Raw genomic sequence first — 24,502 nt, forward strand, 5'->3', positions numbered from 1 at the left:
TAACCCCCCAGCTATTGCATCTAGTTGGTGCCGCTATGGGCGCGCTATAGTGGAAAAGAAGAACTTATGGGGATAATTCTAATTGGTTCCCAACCACAAATTTTCCTCCTAAGTCACCAATATTTCTCCTTTTATCTTCACCATTTTTACCTTTTTTAACAAAATTGCTTCAACATAATCAACAAATCAGTTGCTGTATTCAATATAATTCAACAAATCAGTGTTGCAAAATAAAAATAATCAAGGCTATAAAATTAAAATTAAGACATTTCATTTACCTTTTTCAGTAGCACCAAATTACAGCTATGCAAGGCATTGCTGGCTCCTTTAGAGGCTGACAGCATCATATGACTCTTGATATGCTCACGCTTCTGGTAAATGCCTTTGACTGTGGACTCATTAATTTCAAACTTCTTCCCCACACTCTGCTTGGTCTCGCCAGTATCCATCAATTTCACTATTTCCAGTTTCTGAGCATAAGTCAGGTTCTTGCGCGCCTTCACTTCTCTCTTCGGTGCTATTTTATTACGCTCACCAATTGTAAGGGGGTGGGTTGGAGGGTTACTGGCCATTATGTAACACTTTCACAAAAAAATGTTGCTGCTATCATGCAACACAGTGTGGTAACATGTAGTACTAGTGACTTGTAAACAAACCTTCCACCAATCAGCGCAGCGCTGCCACCATGATGTCAGAAAAGAACATGGCCACTGATCATGACATTAAGGTGCGTGATAGCTGCCGATTTGGTGCGCGATAAGAAAGTTGGGGGAGCTTTTTAAGTCTGCGCAATAGCCGCAAAACGCTATAGCTGAACGCACAATAGCGGCGGGTTAAGTGTATATGCAAATTACAGTTCTTTTGTATCCTGTATAATTTGAGTTTCACAATGTTTTCATTGGAAATAAACTGTGCTTGTGTATTTATGGATCAATCTATCTTCAGTTCCAAAATCCAAACAAATCCAATAACTGATATGTCGTGCCACCCCTCATTGCTACTCAAGAACTAATGGCAGCTGATTAAAAAATATTCCGATTATTGGAGTTCCCGGACCACAGAATGCTGGATTTTTTTCATCTTTTTGCATAAAACATAGGTTTAGTAAGAATTGAATGTCAGCCTAGGGATGTATATATACTTGATCCATATATTCTAGATGAAATATGGAAAGTGTGTACATATATTTTAAATATAGTAATTTATCTGGGTTCAATGGCAAAAGAGTGAGCCCATCTGCATGGAAAAACAACCATATGTATGTTCATGGGTACAGTCACCCTAGCATATGTATGTATCAGTCCTCTTGAAGATGTCTTTCAAACCAAATGAAAAACTTTTCAAAATTTTTACAATGTGATTCACTTTTCCTGCAGTGTATCTTCATATGTACTTTGTGTTCTGGTAATTTCAAACATATATGTAGTGGTAAGTATTCTGTAGTTCATATTTCTTTTAGTCATACTAATGTGCTTTTCATTGCTGCTTGAATCAAAGTAAGCAGTAGATATTTTGCTAACCTTCTAAAATTATACCCATCACTGATACCATTCATAGAACTGAGTAAAATAATGTTTATATTATGATAATTTTTTTTTGCAGTAAATTAATAACTTTGCTATAGACATCTTTTCTTGAGTGCAGTGACTACTAGATAAAAATGGCGGTGGTGCAGTATACTAATCTCCCCAAATGTCTTGTTATTTATGAAAGATTTAACTTGACATTTTAGTTGGTCAGCTCTCTGTGAAAAAACAGCTTACAATCTTCAGTGTAGACATTCAATGGCACACTTCTCTGCTACCAACTAGCATTAGTCTGAGTTAACCTTGCAGAGAAATATCATTAAATCTACTGAAGAAAGTTAGCATGTCAGCCTGGTAGGGAGGAACAGTAAAAACAACTAAACAAAGGGGATGGTGGAAATTTCAAGCCCATTGAATTTATAAAATTATCACTGTTAAAAGCTTCTAAACATTATTGATACTGTATTATTATTACTATACATTCCCAAGCCCAAGTAAAGATTGAGGTCAGGAGGGACATCCACATTTAAACATATGCAAAAATAGGTTGTGAAATGGGCTATTCGGTGAGTGTTAGAAACATGTAGATAGGCGCTCATGACTGGGATCAATCTGAGAATAATCAGTAATATAGAACAGCATACAGTAATATGGAACAATCCAAAATTATGGTTAAAATGATATCCGTACCTCTAATAGATTTTATAATGAAAAACTAGTCAGAGATGGAAGAAAATGTGTAGACTAGTATAATGGCAGAAACTTAACAGACCTGGAATAAGCAAATGATGCTCCCCTAATCAACAAAATACATCATGATTTACAAAGATTGATTATTAAAATGTTCTATATATTCAGAGAGGGACTCAAAATAAATCTAAAAAACATTAGTAATCAAGAAATTATTTTTGCCTCTAAAATGCTACATTGTGGCAAATATCTTCTCAAGATTTGAGTTGTATTGAATTAAGGAAGAGATACTGAATTGTCTCAGCAGTATGAGCTATCATTTAGAGAGAAAATGGATCTGTAATGTTATGGGGCTAGAGAGACAGCCAAACTTTCTCGAGTAGTCTCAGGAGCTGAACTTGGTTTTGCAATAAAAGCTGAGTTTTCCTAGGGTTTCTAATTACCAGTAACATTGATTATGTATGCCACCCTCAAGAATATTATTGAATGTATGCAAGGGAAGAGTTCCAGCCAGATCAGGTTTCTTGGAATCCATGGTTACCAGTAAGATTAGTCCTCATTGCTGCAAGATCAAGGATTTATGTGCAGTGGGAGGGAGAAGTGGCAGCAGAGGAGGAAGGGCAAGTCAAGGAAAGGTGGGGAGGAACTGAGGGTGTTTTGTTAAACTCAGGGATTTCTTTTGACTTAGCTGTTGAAACATTCAGTCAGCCAATCAGTCAGGCTGTTGAAAAATTCACAGTCAATTAGTCAGTAAAATAAATCAATAATGACCAAAGGGGATTTTAGGACAGGAGGGTCTTGGGTTATTTTGAAGAATTTGGTCCATGAACCTTCACAAAATTATGTTGTACATATAAAAATGTAAGTGTGCAGGAGAAATTTGCCCCTAAAGCAGATTCATCCCAGAGTTTGTGTATACTTCTGCATTGCTGTTCATACAATGGTCATGCTTTTTATCATGCCCATCACTGTACGGGGGAGGGTTGAAGTCAGGTAGGGCATCCATCTTTAAAACACTTGCCAAAACAAATTATGCAATGAACTGTTCAGTGAATGGTACACATGCTAGGACATCACCTGGAAGCAACCTACAGATAAATTGCCCCACCTCTGTGGCCATGCATGAAGAGTGGGTACAGTTGAAGAAGGAACCTCATCCTTTGAGATTGAGATCGTATAACACAGGTAGCATGACAAAGGGGACAGGCACCCAGAGATCTAATGGTCATTTTGAAAACAGATGTGTTGGATGTTCAGGAGTCATTGGAAAGGCAATAAAGCAATGGAGCTTGGAAATGGTTACAAACTTCTATACAATAGAGCAAGTAGGGAAAGCAGGAATGCCATTGGTTTTGTTCTTTCTGTAGACCATAAAAATGGTATTGTGAGATACAAAGGAAGAACAAAAGATCTCATTATAAGGCCACATATGGGGGAATGCTAATTATGAGCGCTTATGCTCCACAAATAGGATGTACTAAAGAGGAAATAGTTTTTAGGCGAACTTGAATGAGGAAATGGAATCAATGAACCAGATGAAAGAATTATTACTGAAGCGGGCCAAAGGGGCACATTAGCTGAAGTAATGATGCTATAGTCACATCCATAGAGGACATGACTATGATGACCAAAATAGAGATGAAAGGATAATTGACATTGCAGTATTGTTGGACATGGGTATAGCAAATACATTTCCTTTGCAACCAGCTAGAACACCTGATCACATACCAGAGTGCAGCAAGATTTTGTCAAACTTCGTTTAGAAGAAAGGCTTTGGTTTGAAGAACTGCAAAACAAAATCATCCCTGAGGACCATGGATCTGCACAGTATTGCTCAGCAGTTATGGGCTTGCAACTGAAAATACAAGGAGTTGCTAAAAGGAAACTATATGGGCCAATGAAAATCAAAGAGTTCAAGCTAAAAAGAGATAAACAATATCAATGAATGGTGAAACAGTGTGTGGAAATCTTGTCAAGATTTAGTAAAGGCATCTTAGGTGACAGTAATGGTAAAATATGGGAAAATTTGGACATTGGTAGTTTAATGAGGAAGTACATATACTTGTGCAAAATGTAGGAAAGAAAATGTGGCACTGGTAGTACCAATGATTTATCTGGATCCTTTTGGGAATCTCAAGGCCTCCCCCGAAGGACTGATGCTCCCAACTTCCTTGCTGATCCTATTCCCAGTCTTTCTACAGGATTACCTAGATCCTTTGCCCTATTGTAGGGAGACTCATAGGAAGTCATTAGTGACTACTCTCTGGACTTTTGTTTCTCACTCCTTGTAACAAGAATGCTTTCCATACTTGTTTCAGGATGGAAATCCACCCATGGGTGACTGTGCACTTTGTGCATTCTGTTAATGTATAGGATATTTATTTCTGGATAAACATACATCAGGACTCCAGGATATTTCCCCATTTTGTCTGTGTGGATCAGCATACCACAGATGTATTCACTGTGATGTAAGCTTGGGGACATTCATACGAGATAGAAATATGCTTTCTACTTTATCTTGATGATTGATTGATCCTGGGGTCTTCAGAGATGCAGTTACTCCAAGAATATTGGTCCTCCATGTCCATTTTTTCATGATTTGTGGACTGCGATAAACTTCAAGTTGGATCACCACCACAACCAGGAGACAAAGTATCATGGTATGTGGTTCGATTTGTAGCAGTCTCTCCTGCAGACTCTCAGATCAGCAAGTTCAGAACAGGTCCTGTCTTGATAGGAATACCACCTCACCTGTGGCAGGTTATTCTCTGTCACTCATCCATGGAAAAGGTTATGCCTCCTTGGCAACTCCACTAGTATACTTTTCATTTATGGTTGAAGTGACTTTGGCCTCCTAACAATTCTCCAACACAATATGTGGTTCTCAACCAGGAGCTGATGGATGATCTGGCTTTGTGGCTGAATGAATGGAACTTTCTCAGAGTGTCCTGAATTTTCCTCTTGATTTCAGACATATCAAGAGGGTTGGAGCATATATGAGGAGCCGAAAATCAGAAGGTGCTAAGCGCCAATTTAAAAAAAATGAGTAATTGCAAGTTAAAGTTAAAGTCTTGTAGGTTTGTAACTATAATAGGTATTAACATGGAGTTTGTTGCACTTAAACCTAAAGATCGTAGTTTTTTTGTGTGTAAGTGTCAGATTTGTAAGTTTTTAGGAAAACACCGAAAAAATACCAAAAAGACAGACGAACATAAATAATTATAAAAATGACAAATTTTCTAAGACAATTTGTATTGTTCACAGCTACAAACCTGAGGTCTTAACAATAGGATAATTTCTAGCACCTAGCTGGATCTGGTAAAAAAGTAGATGAAAGCAAGGAATCTTGTGGTATCTGGCAACGCATGCGTAGATCGGGTGAAGAGTGGTCAAACGCCAAACATCTACGCCAGTCTTTCCCAACTCAGGATGACTTACCAAAACGAGGGGTGGCTAGAGGCGGGCAGTATAACGTTAAGACCTCAGGTTTGTAGCTATGAAAAATACAAATTGTCTTAGAAAATTTGTCATTTGTTCATACACGAACAAACCCTCGGTCTTAACAATAGGATAGACTCATACTTGGAGGGAGGTATAAGACATCCTAGACCGGCTGGGGGCCTACCCGCCAGTCCAGCTCTCAATAGAAATAGTTCTTAGAGAGGGACTGAAGCCCGTTGAGAAGCTAGATACACTAAAATCTAACCACTCAGAACCTGAGAGACATACAATGATATATGGGATAACTGTGACTGTCCATGAAACAAATCTGGGCACTAGGGTTTGTAGTACTCCCGACTCCTCCTTGCCCAGGGGCGGAGCCTATGCTACTAAATAGTGGGTAAGATATTGAATACTGCACGACCACACTACCAGTATGACTACCTCACTCACCTGCATCAGACCAGTCCAGCAAATGACGTGCCAATTCCTTAAACCGCCCGAAGGAAGAAGGAAAGGTACAAGAGAAAGGAGGCCAGCCAACTCACTCATTCTCTCATCCACACAATCATCTTAGGTAAGATACAAAGGTGCCCCGTTAAGGACAACTGTGAGTTACACAACCTGTTGGGCAGCCACCACAGGACCCAGGGAAAATGTGTCCATAGATCTGTGGGCAACATCCTTAAGACAGACAGAGGTGAACGTGGACTGGCGTAACCAAGTACCAGCGTTCAGCACTCTATGTACAGCCAAGTTCTTTTTGAAAGCCGGAGAGGGACCAATACCCCTAACGTCATGTGCTCTAGCCTGCACAGACATGGCGATAGAATCATCAAGAGTCAAGTATGCCTGTCTGATGACTTCCCGTATCCAAAAAGAGATAGTATTCTTAGACACCTCTTTCTTCGTACAGCCTGTACTGACAAAGAGCCTGCAGCAGCCTGGTCTAAGGTGCCGAGTCCTTTTAAGATAGTAACGCAGGGCCCGGACAGGGCACAACAAAAGCTCTTGAGCATCACCACCCACAAAGTCAGTCAGTCAGGGAATGGAGAACGAAGCGAACCTGTCATCATGCACCAAGGGATTTTGGGTCTTGGCCACGAACTCCAGAACAAATTCGAAGGACACTTGACTTCCAACCCCTAGTGTGCTTCACCTCATAACTCAGACCTTGGAGCTCTCCTACCCTTTGGAAGATGCCAAAGCCAAAAGGAAAACTGTCTTAAGCGTCAGGTTCCTATCAGTGCAAGAGCTCATATGGGCTCTTAGTCAAGCTCTTAAACACCAAGGAAACATCCCACGTTGGGGCCTTGAGCTCTCTAGGAGAAGACGACTGCTCAAACCCCTTAACTAGCAGGGAAAGTTCCCAGGAAGAGGAGACATCAATAACCTTCAGGCGTAACACCAAACTCAGAGCCCCCCTGTAGCCTCTAATAGCAGACACAGACAAACGTTTCTCATCTCTGAGGAAGGTTAAAAAGTCTGCTATTCGCTGAATAGAAGTCGCGAGTGGAGAAAAACCCTGTTTACGACACCAATCACAGTAGATTGCCCATTTGCCTTGGTAAACCTCGGAGGTTGACTTCCTAAGACTGGACATGTGCCCAGCTGACTTCTGAGAAAAGCCTCTCTCTCGGAGATAGTTGATAGCCTCCAACCGTGAAGAGACAGGGATTCTACTGACTGGTAGAACCTTTCTGCATGGGGCTGACACAGGAGATGCTGCCAAGGCGGAATCTCCCTCGGAATCTCCGACAACAACGATAGCAGATCTGGAAACCATTCCACCTGAGGCCACAGAGGGGCCACCAGAGTCATTCTGAGACCCTGTGAACCCAACAGTCTGTTCAGAACCTGACGGATGAAACAAAACGGAGGGAAGGTTGTCCCAGGGATGTTGGAATGCGTCTTCTGCCAATGCCAAGGGATCTGTGACCACTGAACAGAACACTTCCAGCTCCCTGTTGTAACGTGTCGCAAAAAGGTCCAGCATGGGTCTCCCCCAAATCTGGAAAAGCCTGTCCACCACCACTTGATGAAGGGACCACTCTGTGCCTAAGATCTGATCCCGGCAACTGAGTTTGTCTGCGACCACGTTCCGTTTCCCTGGGATATACCTGGCTGAAAGCTCTACCGAATTGCTGATTGCCCACTGGTGAAGCTCGACGGTCAAGGCATAAAGCTGCTGAGAAACTAGGCCTCCCTGTTTGTTCACGTAGGCTACCACCGTGGTGTTGTCCAACATGAGAACGACTGAGTGACCCTCTACCATCCCCCGAAACTCCTTCAGACCCAGGAAAGCTGCCTTCAACTCCAAGACGTTGATATGCTGCTGCTTGTCCTCTAAACCCCAAACGCCTGAAGCGATGAGGCCGCCTAAGTGCGCGCCCCAACCTGCGAGGGAGGCATCCGAGAACAGAAGGAAGTCCGGAGGGAGAGAGCGCAGAGGGACGCCCCTCAATAGATTCTGGTCGTCCAGCCACCAACGAAGGTCTTTTCTCACTTTCAAAGACAGTGGGACCATAAACGGGAGAGTCCCCCGCCTGAGACCAGAATTCCCCCAGCCTCCATAGCAGAGACCAAAGATGAAGACACCCATGAGGGACCAGCTTCTCCAGGGAAGATAGCACTCCCTGAAGAACCTGCCACTGATGAGCTGACTGATGTGACTTTGAGAGGAAGTTGCGCACCACAGCCCGCAACTTCTCCAATCTCTGATCCGACGGGAAAACTTTCGCCACTGTCGTATTGATGACCATGCCCAGGTAGAGAATCCTTTGAGTGGGTACGAGGTTCGACTTTTCCTGGTTGACTAAAATGCCCAGGTCCAGGCAGAACCGAAGAAGACGATCCCTGTCTTGCAGCAGCTTTTCCCTGGAAACTGCCAAGACCAACCAATCGTCGAGGTTCCTCAGCAAACGGATCCCCTGAGCATGGGCCCAACTTGACACGAGAGAGGAGACCCTTGTGAACACTTGAGGGGCTGTGGTCAACCCAAAGCACAAGACTTTGAACTCGAAGATCTTGCCCGCCAGAGAGAAGCGAAGGAACTTCCTGGAGGTGGGATGAACAGGGATTTGGAAGTATGCGTCCTTCAAGTCTATCGACAGCATGAAGTTGCCTTCTCTCATGGCTGCCAACAGCGAGCGCGGGGTCTCCATCTTGAACCTTGTCTTTCTGATGAAGCGATTCAAGGTGGATAAACCGATCATAGGCCTCCATCCTTCCGATGCCTTGGGCACCAAGAAGATGTGACTGTAAAACCCCGGGAATGGACGCACTATTTCCGCTATCGCATCCTTGTCCAGCATCTTCTGCACCTCCTGAAGAGCCAAGAACTTCAGAGAATCTGGTGGATACGTCTTCCTGAGCTGCGGCTTTTCCGACATAGGAGGAGAGAAGTCGAATGGCAACAGGTATCCCACCCGAAGGACATCTACCACCCACTTCTCCGCCCCGTAACACTGCCACTTGGCCCAATGGCCAGCCAGGCACCCCCCCACCCGTGGCGCAGGAGAGGGAGAAGCGCCCAACCTACCGACGACCCCCTTGACCTCTGCTCCTAGGGCCTTTTTTTGGTTTAAAGGAACGAGAGCAAAAGGGGCGTTGATCTTGAGACTTGGGCTGTGACGAATGGGAAGGCCCTGCCAAACTCGAGGTCCTCGATGGCCTACCAGGGGACGATCTCAATTGCTGCTGGACTGGGGGAGGAAGGGGGGCCAAACGTCTCCGAGGGCTGGGCTCTGATTTAGACACAGCCTGGTGCACCAGACGGTCCTTGGTGTCAGCCTGACGTCGGTCTGTCGCATTGTCAAGTTCGGTCCGCAAAGACCAGCAAAGACTCGGTGTCGAGCAACCTCTCCATCCTAGACAAAGCCGCGTCCCTCCTAACCAGAAGAAGATTAGCCCATAAATTGGCACTGAGGTGAGCCAAATAAGGAAATGCCTTGCCCCTGGATTGCAAAAGACTGGCAAGCGAGGCGGCACTCACCAACCCATCAGGGGACCTGTCAGAAGCTATCTTGGCAACCACCACAGACCAGAGGTCCAGCCAAGAAACCGTCTGCAACATGGAGGCGGGCGTAGATTCCAAGGCTAAAGCGTCTTGCGGAGATAAGGACAGAGCCACTGACCTCACCTGTTCCAAAGTCAAACCCGGCTTCAGGCGAATGACGTCTGGGTTAAGGTGGCGTGACAACAAAAATGCAGAGCTCATAGCATAGTACTTCCTATGTCTTGTGAGAGGTGGGGGTAGGAGTTTGTTAGAGCCTCTAGAGCGAAGTAAACCGTCCCAGTCAGAAACAGGCATTAACCTTCTGCAAGACTGACTGAACGTGCCCTGACAACAGCAGCTGGAGAGACGATTTGGGGTCCTGAGCAGCTCCCACCAAGGTTTCTAAGCAAGAAGGAGTGTAGGACGACCAATCCTGAGTCCTACTTTCCAAATTGTCGAACCCACAAATGAGATCAACAACCTCCGAAAAGGAAGACAGAAACTCCTGCGTGTCCCCTTCTTCCTGCTCTGGTACTGGCGACCGACAATGAGAAGGATGTGTAGCCTCCTCTAACGCGTTTTCTTCACCAAAATTCACAGAAGGGTTAGTAGGCAAACAGTCTGAAATCTCTACTAGCCTATCTGGGCTGGGTCCAAGCGTCAGCCTCCGAGACAGACCCACTGAAACATTAGGCACATCACTTACCTCAACAGGTGACTCCAGACGGCCATGAACGGACACGGGCGGGGCTGCCGTATGTACGTGAGATGGGGGGGGGGGAAAGAAACTCGAGCACTCGAGATTGACGGAGAATCCCTTATAGTGGAAGACTTGGAAGCAAGCAAACACTCCGGCTGCACCACCTCCATGCTCACTTCCTTCGACCTCTTGACAGGCGCCTTCAGGTCTTTACGGCGACGAATAGGCCTAGGAGAAGAAGGGGCACTACTATCACGTGCACGGATGGGGGAGGTTGCCACACGCTTGCGATGTGCAAGGACGGGGTGGGGTGGTTGCACGTACCAGGTTCGGCGGCGAAGCAACCCCTGCAGAACACACATCACTAACACTGCCCGAAACCGCAGCACTCTTGGGAACACGTCCGTGCTGTTCCTCCCTCGGCGGCGAAGGAAGGGCAAGGTCCTTAGCCTTCCAATGCCTAACACGACCATGAGGCATAGAGGGGGAAGAGGGAGAGGGAGACAGCACCAGCTTCTTATGCGCACTCTTCTCGGAAGGCGGGGACGAAGCAACGCATTTCCTACCAGTCCTCCCAACCAATTAGGCAGCCAACTTCACATCTAAAACAGAGTCCAGCCTCTGAAGCACCGCCTGGCATATGAGTTTGGACTGATGTGCCAGAGAAGGCTCTGAAGACAAGGAAGGGAGATGTTTCGAACTGGGCGGCAGAGATGACGTCACGTCTAAGAGAGGCGGCTTGAAGGCAACTGGAAGATACGTCATCGATGAGAGTGACGTCACGACCTCCCCTCTGAGTGAGGGGGAAAGAGACGCCACTGGCGGAGGAATACACAAAGATGGGCCCTGTGACGACGACAAATACGGGGCTGACGCCGCAGCATCACTCCGAGACAAGGCGGCAGCAGCCGGTGGAGCAATACAAGATAGCCGACTGCTCCCTCCCAGGGAGACGAGGCCTGGAGGGGGGGGATGGCCTGGCTGGACTGTGGAGGTGGGGGGGGGGATGGCCTGGCTGGACTGTGGAGGGGGGGGGGGATGGCCTGGCTGGACTGGGAGGGGGGGGGTGCGAGCCTCCTCGAAATGCGCTAGCAACCCCCCTAAGGACGGGGTGCCCCCTAGCCCAAGCATCTTCCAAATCGCCGCCATTTTGGACGCCTCCGACTCTGGAAGAGAAGAGAATGATGAAAAAATCTCACCCTTCTCTGGAACCGAAAAAACTCCCGAAGAAGAGGGGGCTACATTACAAATAATACCCTGGGGACCTCCCGATACTTTCATCGATGAATCAATGGAAGAAAAGGAAGGAGAAGCAGGGGCAAAGCTACATTGGGGGTTGACTACTTCGGAAGACGAAACATCATGAATAGGAGTAAAGCCCTCCCAAGAAGGAAGAGTGGAGACTCTCTGACATTCCCTCTTACCAAAAAACTTCCTCCACTGCTCCAAAGGCCATGCCCGGCATTCCGTACAAGGATTCTTAATCATACAAAAATTGGAACGGCACCTACTGCAAGTGATGTGAGGGTCCATCGCTGACAAAGCCAAGAAACAAGAACACGGAAATCCAAGAATTCCGGGGCACCAACGCTAACGTCGAGAAGGAGCAGAAGAAGCCATAATCTTAGGCAAAAACACACACAAACACACAAAAGGAACGAAACGGGCAAAATCCGGGAAAAGACCAAGAGAGGAAAAACCCACTCTCATCCCAAGGCGGTAAAGAAAAGACTGGTGCAGATGTTTGGCGTTTGACTACTCTTCACCCAATCTACGCATGTGTTGCCAGATACCACAAGATTCCTTGCTTTCATCTACTTTTTTACCGGATGCAGCTAGGCACTAGAAATTATCCTATTGGAGAAACAAATCCACAGTTATGTAAATGTACATATATTTAAGTTTAAAACAGAAAAAATAGCTTTCGGGAACCGTACAGATTCCCGAAAGCTATCTTTTCTGTTTTAAACTTAAATATATGTACATTTACATAACTGTGGATTTGTTTCTCCATTTGAAGACTCGTGCTACTATGAGGAATTTTGAATTATCCTATTGTTAAGACCGAGGATTTGTTCGCGTATGAACAAAACAAACAACATCAATGGAAATACACCCTAAAACAGTTCTAAATGATGTAAATACACATAAAACAGTTCAAAATCATTATTAATGTCCATTTTTATTGGAAAATACCGGAAAATACCAAAAATACATACAAACATCAAAAACAATAAAAATCAACAACAATATCAATGGAAATATATCCTAAAACAGTTCCAAATCATGTAAATACATAGGATAAAGTTCAAAATAAATATTAATATCAAAGTTTACAGGAAAATACCGAAAAATACCCCAAAAATACCAATACAGACCAACATAAAAAATAAAATCCAACTGCAATATTAACCCTTTAACCGTTTAGTACGTATATATACGTAGCACGCCAACGCTACCTGAGCCGTTTAGTACGTATATATACGGGGAGCAGATGTTTTGACCGTGACGTTTAGTACGTATATATACGATTGATTTTTCCTGCCTTTCTTTCAAGGTAAATCCTCTATAATGTATTCTCTCTGGGTCCGAGGAAGTGTTGTTAACCTTATCCAAACAAAAACACTTCCTCCCGAACCCCTTTTATCATAATTTTCCTGATTTTGTATGTTTAAAGCGGGAACTCGCCAATCACTTGGCAGAGTCCCTATGTAGCGAGAGAACACGCTGCTGGCTGGTCGTTCATTTACATGGAATTTTGGTCTTTCAACGCAGGGGGTAAAAGGGCTATAATCCTTTCTAAGCCAACTTAGCATCGGCCGTGAGTGGTTTTCGTCTGTTTTTCTTTTCCAGCTCTAGCGCAAATGAAATGCGATAGGTATGTGCTTGTAGTTTATTGACATTTTTCCCACTGAAATATAAAAAAAATGTACTGGAACATTACAGAACAAAAGGTTAGATTTAGAACGCACAAACTTTCATTCATGAAACAATATTCTAAATGAAAGTTATGTACAAAATTCTTACACAACAAACATTGTTGAAAATTCATCGGACAGTGAGAATAATGAAAACGAAAACAGGGCTAGCAAGGTGAAGACAATAAAGTAAGATATGTGAAAGATTGCCAGTAATTTCCTGTCCTAAGATTTTAGTCATGTAAGTCGTGTAGAGAGAGAGAGAGAGAGAGAGAGAGAGAGAGAGAGAGAGAGAGAACTGTTTTCTTTGTATTTTACTGTACCCTCCTTTGAACACTGATGCCATATACAGAAATTCGAACCTAACAATTTTGTCATTGATAAAAATATATATGTATATATATGAGTATGTATGAGTGCTATGTATGTAATTACATTTATAGTGCAAACAGAAACACTGTACACAATATGGGTGTTATTAGCTACGTTTCCAAACTTCCTCCCAACTTACAATCTCAATACAGATAATCTGCATCCCACAATTTGGGGTTCTTTAATCTGGTCATAAAATCCTACTTATCCCTCCCCTGGGCTGTCTAGAATAAAGAGGTTCCAGGAAAAGGCCATCGCTTGAGGAAAAATAATAGTTTTTTATTTTTTCATCGCCTAGTTTCATTTTTTTCATCGGTGAATCTGGGCTAGACATTGGGAGTTCATATGATTTATTCAGGTGATTAGAAACTAGATTATCTTCACCCTACCTTTTTATCAAAGCAGTTTACTATATGATTTCAATTCTTCAGATTTCTGTTCATTTTACCTCTTCATGGTTAGATACGTAGAACCTAGCATGGAAAGGTGTGGCGGCGTGTTTCCACCACATCTTCACGACATTTGAACTTTGGGCAAGGTTTTATGAATAAAATCTGGGAAAAGTAGCAGCGTCTAAAACATACTACATGTCCATGGTCATTTTGGTTTGACTATGATACGGATAACTGGGGAATACAGAAATTTGTGCGGCAGCACCATAGTTGATATTGAATGAAATGATCGGTTGTTGTTCTTTACAGCTCCAGTTACCTCCCACCCGTGACGAATTTGATGCGCTTGGTATTAGGGTCAGGAATTATAACAAGTCCTTTTGAAAGATTCCAATTCCTTCTATCATTGACGATGGTCAGTTCGGAATTCCCTTGTCGACGGTCAAAAGGGAGATCACCAAATCCGCCATTGCCCATGAAACAAGGAATTGGAATCGGTCAAAAGGACTCTGGATAATCCAAGGCACCACTCTCCAGCTAATGCTCGAGTGGTTCCACCCACCAAACTCGATGCAGGTGGAAGGAAAGGAGAGATGAAAACAACAAACAACAACTGATCATTACCTTGGATATGCCTCTCTCTCTCTCTCTCTCTCTCTCTCTCTCTCTCTCTCTCTCTCTCCTTCTCCTCTCTCTCTCTCTCTCTCTCTCTCTGTGTATATATATATATATATATATATATATATATCTATATATATATATATATATATATATATATATATATACAGGTACTATCCGACTTACAACCTACTCGACATAGGACCACTCGTACTTACAACCTTACTTCAGACAGTTGACCATTGAGTTACTTGGCACTGCGCCATCTCATGAGAACTCTCATCACTCAGGCATGAGAACTCTCATCACTCGGGCAGCATCAGTTTGAGTTACCCTGCCCTATCTGCAGCATCATTTGGTATTAACTGTACTGTAGACTGAATTGCAAATCAATTTACGTAAGAATAGACTTCTGACATGCATGCAAGAACCTAACCCCATTGTAACTCAATGCCTGATTGTACATAATATATACTAATAAATGATTAAAATGTATTAGTAGAAGTACATTATGGTAAAAAGATTGAAATAATGATTGTACATTACATTACAGTACTAAGTAGGCACTTATATAGCAAAGGTTTGATAGTATACCCTACCCAGTATGTTGGCCACTTTCTAAGGTTCGACTTACATCCATTCCGACTTACAACCAGTGGGTCGGAACCAAACTTGGTTGTAAGTAGGATAGTACCTGTATATATATATAATATCAAAGAGAGAGAGAGAAGCATGTCCAAGGTAATGATCAGTTGTTGTTTCATCTCTCCTTTCCCCTTCCTGCATCTTTCATATATATATATATTTGATATGTATATCAAAGAGAGAGAGAGAGAGAGAGAGAGAGGAGAAGAGATGGAGAGAGAGAGAGAGAGAGACGAAAGGAGAGAGAGAGAGAGAGAGAGAGAGAGAGGTATATTCAAGGTAATGATAATTAATTATTTCTATTTTATTGACATTTATTGTAAGTGAAATAAATAAATCATAGACTCAGCTGAAAGATTGTAATTTTACTTTGTGTTCAGAACATTTATGTGGCTTCACCCTAAATAATTCCCATTGTTTCTTATTATATTTTTAAAATTGGTGAATATATATAATTCCCACAGGATTTTCCACTTCTTCATATTAGTAATATAACTTCTTGAGCTTACCTTTCTCTTGATATATATATATATATGTATATACATATATATATATATATATATATATATATATATATATAATCTCACTTATTTTTTTTTCTATGTACAAAACGGACATGTATCATGGATGATGTAGAATTCATAACAAACCTAGCTTTAGCTTCAGCCCAAAGACTGGATTATACTGACTACAAAATGCGAGATCTTTTGGAATCAACTTTATGACATACCATTATTATGGCTTGACAAAGAAAAATCTGATGATTAGTAAGAACAATAATTCGAAGGGCAATTGTTGTACCCTATTATTTATAAATTCTAGAGCGTCAAAAGAAGAATGGGTTTTATGTACAACGAATCAACCTCCTTAGACGAAACAATGCACGTGTGTCTGTTCTAAGAGAATGTTATTTTCCAATGGCCCCACGTTGATAATCTTATAGCCAAGGGATAAATTATTATTATTATTATTATTTGGCTGGAAAGAGCAGACATATAAATACGTAACAGTGGTTAAAGGGAACGGCCGCATGTATGTTAATAGACTTATACGAGTTAAAATATATGGAATAAGATACAGAAACTGAAAATAAGCTAATGTAGCCACCCTGCACTCAAAAGATAGCACGCCCAGGAGAACAGTTGCCATGTTGTGTTTTTTACTATTTGCTGACAGTTTGGTTAGCGTAAATGTTTGCTGCCCGCACTCTTGGCTGACAGCTGGGGCACCAAAGCTGCTTCCCATAGCAAACGGTTATTGGGTTAATGTAAATGCACCCAAAAACAGTTCAAAATAATGCAAAAGAAAATAAAACAACACTAATCATTATTATTAATAATAATGATGATAAAAAATTTTTATTTAACACTCACCACAGCAACAATCCAATCCGTGCAAGAAGTCGTCATCGGTGGTCAGTGAGTTTTGTTTACATTCTGCCGCATCCCGTGATGCTATGCTTCGTGCGCGCTGACTGGCTCGAGAGAGCACGTCACGCAGTGATTGGCTGAGATGCCTACTCACTCAATGACGAAGCACTGTGACTGGCTGCTGCTTTCCCAGGGAATCTCGACGCTGAGTGGTGGAGGGACGCAATGCGAGATGACACCTGGTTCTAAGAATTTACTTGCCGCGCACTACAAATTTTTTAGGCGAAACATGCACTGACTTTTATGGCATTTTCGAACATATTGTAGGGCCAGAAAGCGCCATATCCACATTGAGAAAAAATCTCTGTTTTGGTGGTGGTGGCGCTTAGCACCTTCTGGTTCTCACGTCCTCATATATCTAGAGGGCTAATTTTCTCTTGGTTAGTAGATGAGAGATGACCCTCATCTGCACATCAACATTCTGGATGGGCCACTTAGTAGTATTAATTAGCAAGCATGAACATGGCATATGTTACTAAGCAAGGAGGTACGGTCTCCCACGCTTGGCTTAGGCAAGGCATAGACACGAGTGGAAAGATTGCCCTCGAGCTTTGAGCCAGGTACATTTCAGTGTATTGGAATGTAGTAGCAGAGCAGCTTAGTTACCAGTGGGTACCTTTTTTTTTTAAATAGTTTTATCACAAAAAGTGAATTTGATGATGAAATTGATTAAAAAAACATTAATTTGTGGATATTTCTCAAAGAAAAATTCCACAAATAATGGGCAGATATAGTCCACATAAAAATCCGCGAATGCAGGAGGTCCACTGTATTAGGTGATCAGCTGAATGCTTTTTACCCCAGGTTTCATGATGAACCTGTTGGCTCCTTGTTGGTCACAAACTAAGTGGTATCTAGATCCTATAAGCTATTTTATCCTATCTGCTGAAGAGTCCTGCACACTTCACAGCTAGCGACTATTCAGCAGTTCCTGCAAAAGAGAGGCTTTTTTGCCCAACATTCCACAACAGATGTGCACCAGGGAAGTAGGTTGTCTTCTATCATTGGTGTTGTTAAAGGGGCCTGTCTAATTAATCAAGCTTGGCCTTCCTTGTTTGCCCTAACTGGGACAAACTTCTCTTCATCTCAGCAGTAAGGGGCTGTTGCTTAGCCCTTTCCCAGTTGAAAGTGATTTACACAACAGAGGATCCATCTATAGCATTTAGAATTGACTCCTATGCCATGCTTCTAAGAAGGGGTTGCAGTGATTAGAGCACTACACTATTGTCTTTGAGTCTAATTGCAACAAGTTCCCATACAGACAGTAGATAGGGTTCCTTTGAACTTTTTAGAATGGTTTATTGTTCATGTAAATCCAAATTTTTGCACAGAATGTCAGGCAATACTGGAGATTACAAGAATCATCCTCAATCTGCCCTAGTACAGGACCAGAAAGTTATCATTTCTTGGGGAAGAAGCACCATCAGTCATGTTCCACTATCAGTACCTTCCACTAAAGATTATGTCTCCTTGCATTTGTGGTATCAACTTACATAGGAACAAATCACTGTTTTTTTAAAGTAAACTTAAATTACAAATCACTGTTTTTTAAAGTAAACGTTAAATTTTTTTTTAAACTTTTTCTGTATATTTTTTTTTTAAAATTTTTTTTAAATATAATATATATTATAATATATATATATATATATATATCTATTATATATATATATTACTATATGATTATATATATATACCTTTCATATATATATATACATATATCTATATATACATATAATTATAAAATATATTATATAATATATATATATAATATAATATATAATATAATATATATATATATATATCGATATATGGACTGTAACAATGTTTCTGTAACAACAGAATTCCATCTAATAAAAGGAGCCCATAAAAAACACCAAAATATAGAGAAAAAAGTACTATATTTCAGAGACTGCTGTCTCCCTCTTCAGGTAGATGAATGAGAAAAGTTTACAGAAAAGGTGGTATTTATACCAAGAGGTCCATCCACAAACAAGCCAATTTAAGTCACCCCCGCTGATAATCTTCCTTTAATCTTCTTAAGGGTTGGTTGAATGAAGAGGTTGTCGATCGTGTCCGAAATCCATGCTCCTTTGAGATGTTCATTACCTGCCTCTCTTTTATTAAGCCGATTCCATCATTTGACTCTTGTACCCCGGCAGTTGCTGCTATAAATTACATAAAATAAAATTATCAGAAAAAAACATTTAATTTGGTAAAATTTATGATGGTCCTGTAAAAAAGAAGGTAGGGAAAATTTCTTAGAATTTTTTTTTCACCATGTGCATTTGCATATCTTCCTCTTTCCATTGATGTGTTTTTTTTTTATATAAATTTGCTGACCTCAAAAGTTTTGCTGGTATGGGGTGCTGCTTATTGATTTATTACCCCAACTCCTAATGGTTAAGAATTATAATTTCTTCCATTATATTTATTGATCTTAATTTTAAATAAATTTTTTATGCTTTTATTCTTGCTGATTTATTTTAAAAAAATAGTTACCATACCTATAAAAATTTTGTTTACAGGACTGTTGTAGATAAGACCTGCCCTGTGTGTAGAGAGTCACTGAAGAGCACTGATGATACTTGGGTCTTATCAGAGGTTCCTGATGATGACCAAGTAAATGAAGAGATTCGAAGAGCACTTATTGGTTTGGCTGGTGACAAAACAGAGTCTCCCCCATGATTGATGTGAGGAGAGATTACATCGAATGCCAAAGGAGTTTAACAATTTTTAAAAATTGCTACTGTACTGTGATGTGGGATAATCAGTATTGGTTAATGATAAGAACAGATTTGAAAGTGAATTTGTCCAAAGTGTGCTTATATGAAATTTAATACCAGAAGTTTGTGATTGTAAATAAGTTCTTCAGAATAAACAACACTTATGAGTAGATTAAATACGTTTTTTTTTTTTTTTTAATGCAGTCAACTCATTTTCAGGTGATTCCAGGAATTATAGATCTTAGAGATGATGATGATAGGTGTTACTAGTTGGTGATATATAAAAGTAACTATTACAGGCAGACCTCATGTGGGTAACAGTTTACATCACTTACAGGTGGCTTAACCATATACTAACGTACATTAATGGTAGTATAATCCCAATTCAGACCTAGTTCATGGGACTGAACAAATGTCTAATGCATGAATAGAAAAACAGGTAGTAACCTTTTAGTATTCTTTAGCATATAATGAAGTTTTGGTAAGCTTTGACAGGTATAATGTGATAGCATAATCATGCTCCCTTTCTACATAGAATTCTGTCATTGTGAGATTTGTAAGATGGAAATTAATTTGAACTTTGCCTGGTTGCTGTCAAGAAATAGTGGAGTAGATGGAAGAAAGCTTTGTATAATGTTTGTAAGGTTACTGCAGTGATAATATAATCATAAATTTTTTTTACGTGGGCAACATTAGGGGAATACTGTAGTCAATATCTCATACGTGGCAGTTCCACCTTCAGTTCTTGTTTCACAAATTTAGTTGCAAGTTAGCTGCCAAGAGTATTTTGGAATGAATATTATATTCCTGTGGGAAAATATGAAGCTATAGCAGACATTTTGTAATGCACTTAATATTGGCAGTCTTAATATTATCAATGCTAAAAATACTGAGCTGATGATGAGTTTTAGTTTTCTATTGTGTTCATTTTACAGCCCTCAGTATATATATTGCTGTATAAATCTGTGGTAGACAGGTTTTGATCTTAGATATTTATGGTATTGCATAATCAAATATATTTGCAAATATTTTCATTGTTAGTCTTTCAGTAACTTTTAATCTAAACTGTACTGCATGATATTAAAGTTCTATTACGAATCATATATTACTGTGTAATAAACATTGAGCAGTTTAGTATTCCATTCTATAGATTTGTTTTATTTTATCAAAACAGATGACTGTGTAGTGTCAGTTATTTGTGATGGTTTTATTTTTGAGCAAGTTTTTCTTTCAAATATTTTTTTCTTCATGATGATTAAAAATAATTTAATTTTGTGTTATCAAGTCATAGTTTAATACATCATCACAATTTTTGTTGTCAGTTTTTCCCTTAGTAAGGTTAGACTTGCACTTTCTGTCTAAATTAAGATCTAGTCCAGGTCCTCATCAGTGACATTTATTTGGAATGAATCTTACCTACAGTTAAAGATAGCTTATATCTACACACCAATAGGGGACTAAGCATTCAGGCATAAGAAGATTGAATGGCTAACCCAGAAGACTGTCTAGTTCACATGTTCTCAATCAGGTGTGTTTCAAATATTTTAGCTTTTGTCAGAATTCTCCTTGCTGCAATTGTCTAAAGGTGCTTGCTGGTATTTCATAGTTTTGGCTGCTTGCTAGTTGTTTTTTAAGTTTTCAACATGCATGAAAGAATGTTCTTTTGGTGAGCTACACATTTGCAACTCCACATACGTACTAATCATGTAAGATTTGTCACACTATGGATTTGGTATACCTGTAGTAAATTGAAGGTAGATAACTTGAGCACTGGCAGACAATTTTTACTAATATCTGAAAGGTTATATCAAACTGTAAGCTACAAAAATGATGTAACATATGATATCAGCTTTTTCAGTTCAGCATTCAACATTCACTGGTAACAAATCAAAATAGGGCAAAAGATAAGCTTGAACACCTTGGTATAAAGAAAGTACTTCCTTCCATACCAGGCATTTCCATGAAACAAAATGTTTGCTGAATATAGAGAAAATAAAAATGTTAAAAAACCCTTTCACCACTACCGGTCAAAAGTTGACCATCATTTTCTTCTTTCTTCTTTGTCATATTGTGCCGGGAAATGACTAAGCTTACAATATGTGCAAATATACATTTAATTTTGAAGAGTATCCAGTAACAAGGTCTTATATATTTACCAACAAATAAATAACTACATAATTAGAGATCAAAGTACCAGTATGCCAACATGTTGAACTTGAAGGAAGAGGTATCTTTTTGCTTGATTATGTGTTGACTAATTTTTATCCCTAATGTATTTAACATGTTGGACTGAAACTAGGAAATTCCACAAAATGACGATAAACATGAGAAACGTACATAAATATGTCTGCATAAATCATTCTTATTGTCCAACTAGAATAAGAAAAAGCTAGGGGGAATAGTTCTTCATACTTGCAATAATGGGCTTTGGTCTGGTCTTAAAGAGTACTTTTTTCTGTATGACTGCCTCCACTGAGTATTCAGTACTACAAACAGGAGGTATTGAAGGATCCATACAATTTTCGTGTTGGGCATCTGATGTTTTTCTTAGGTATATAAAAGGCTTCTCAAGATCTTGAACCTTGCCATAGAGAATATGGTGACCTATGATAAGCACTGGAATGCCTCCCTGAAATTAAAGATTCAAGCATTTTAGTCTTATTCATTCCCAATTCTCAATACAACTAAGATTATATTTAAAAAAAAAAGGAATTGAAAGACATAAGCATAAATGTTAACCATCTTGAGGAAAATTTTACAGGAAGCAGAAAGGAGCTGGAAGTCACCCAAGTCTTGGCAGTTAACGGGAAGACATAACAGACGTATTCTCGACCACCCAATAAATGTAAGATACCATTTGCATTTACACTTCTTGCTGAATATAGTCTTTAGGGTCAAGTTCTTAAGGAATTTTGCCTCCAGGGTTAAGCCATTGGGACTGATAAAATAATTGAGCACCAAGGATAAACCCCAGCATGGAAGCCTTGGGGTTTGGAAGGTACTTCTCTCCAAAAGCTCTGGCACCTGCACCTCAATTCACTTGAGAAGGTAAGGTCCTTAACTCTGCTCTAAAACACTTGTGCCAGAGATGATTTATGACCAACACAGACAACTTCCTTAGATAAAACAAGGTGTCTGCTAACTGCTAAACAATGGTCCTGTTAGGATTAATGACTTACTGACACAAGCCAGAGTAACTTCTCCACTTGGCCTGGTAAAGCTTGGTGGTGGAGGGCCTGAGTTGAGTTGATAATGACCTCAGTTGCCTTACTCAAAAATCCTACGTACATGAGGCCTTGCTTGAGCTGGTGCAGATTTTGGTGGAACCATCCTAGGTGAAACTGAAGGAAAACCTTGTCCCAAGGTGAAAAGACCCACAGAAAGTTTAACAGGAGCACTCAAAGTCTGGGTACCTTTCCTGTTGAAGCCACTGAGGAAATACCAGCTTCAGACTTGTGCCTTATGAAGCTTGTAGTTTGTCTAGTATTCTCCTGATTAGTGACGGGAAGAAAAGCATAACCTAGGCTGATCTGGAAGGATGAAGCAATAATTTGCCAGTCCCAATCTCCACAGCCTACAGACTTCAGGATGAAGAGACCATTCTACATTTAAGACCTGGTTTGTCTTTTGGGTGAGTTGGCCAACATATTTGCACTTCCCAGTACTATCCCAGGAAATTAAATTTATGTTCCTGTCATCTGCCCATAGCAGGATCTGTATTGCCAGGTGACTTATTTCCTGAAATCTGGTCCACTTAATGCCCTCATTGCTCAGGTAAGCTGCAGTTGTGAAATTGTCCAACATGACTCCTGCTGTCTTGCTAAACAAATGACTTGAAAACTCCTTGAGGGCAAGAAAGACAAATTTCAGTTCTGAGAGATAACAATGTACAATGTTCTCTCCCATCTTGAAGTACCTAAGAATAAGAGGAGGTTTGGGGCTGGAAGGGTTAACCCTCTTACGCCGACTGGACGTATTTTACGTCGACATACAAGTTTTTTTTAAAATTCGCGGAAAAATACTTATAGGCCTACCAGCCTAAAACTTTTGAATCACGCGCCTTGGGGGATGCTGGGAGTTCACGGATCAAGGCCTTGTTTTGTTTTGAAGCGTGACCCAAGTGCGTATGCGCAATATCCCTTCTTCTCGCTCCAGCCAGCATCAGTAGCGCATCATCCGAGAGCGATCTTTCGTCAAAAGTGTGTTTTTCTGGACTTGTGCGAGACTTTGAGCATTTGTGTTGCTACAGGACATTCATAGATATGTCTCAACGACGTGTGAACCGTGAAAGGCGCGTTTTACCCGTTGGAAGGGATCGTGTAAGGCGAGTTTTGGACCTGAATGCTGGCGAGGGGCCAAGCACCCAGCATGACCCCGTGCCTCAAATCCGTTCTGTGCGGCCACGTGTGGCTGAAAGTGTTTCAGGAACACAGCGTATGCCTTTGATTACCCCTAGGAAGCATGAGGGCGTCCTTAGGGGCATTCGTAGGCATTTGGGAGGCCTCCAACCGAGGGACATAGATGAATATCTATTGGAGCTTGATCGGGAACATGTCGCAAGTCCTCATTTTGATGGCGGATGGTCATCGAGTGATGAGGACATCAGTCCCGATGAAAGTGAGGATGAATATATGGCCCCAATGTCCGTTCAAGGCTCACATCCCGAAAGTGAGCTCGAATTCAGTGGGTTCAGTGCTTACGAGGGGGAATCTGAGGAGGGGGAGGATGGGGATATGGGGTCAAGTTTTATCGCAGAGGACGATACAGAAAAAAGTGAAGGACCTAAGTGAGGGTGATGGGGCCCCCCCCCCCCCCCCCCAACGGGGGAGGGTAGAGTGCAATATCCTGCCCGCACCCGTGCGCGTGCACGTAGAAGGTCGGCTCATCGCGCCAGCCAAGGTGAAGGTCGGTCGTCGGAGAGTGACGAGGGGTGGACGGAGGACCCCACCCCTCCTAACATGAACCCCTTCACGGCAACCCCTGGGCTCACCATACCAGTACCCCTGACTGTTTTGGGGTTCATCCAGCTTTTCCTTACGCAGGAATTGCT

At 41.3% G+C, this 24,502-nt stretch overlaps 1 protein-coding gene across 2 annotated transcripts in view; it reads left to right on the top strand.

Moving 5' to 3' along the window:
- Positions 1 to 20,765, top strand: part of LOC135219524 (RING finger protein 141-like) — a 185,348-nt gene extending 164,583 nt beyond the window's left edge. For both annotated transcript variants that reach the window (XM_064256356.1, XM_064256357.1), the window contains exon 6: positions 19,255 to 20,765. In XM_064256356.1, coding sequence (XP_064112426.1) covers positions 19,255 to 19,414 — 160 coding nt within the window. In that variant the 3' untranslated portion in view covers positions 19,415 to 20,765. The remainder of the gene's footprint in view (positions 1 to 19,254) is intronic.
- Positions 20,766 to 24,502: the final 3,737 nt, after the last annotated feature.

This window comes from Macrobrachium nipponense, chromosome 1 (assembly GCF_015104395.2).
Source record: "Macrobrachium nipponense isolate FS-2020 chromosome 1, ASM1510439v2, whole genome shotgun sequence".
NCBI lineage: Eukaryota > Metazoa > Arthropoda > Malacostraca > Decapoda > Palaemonidae > Macrobrachium > Macrobrachium nipponense.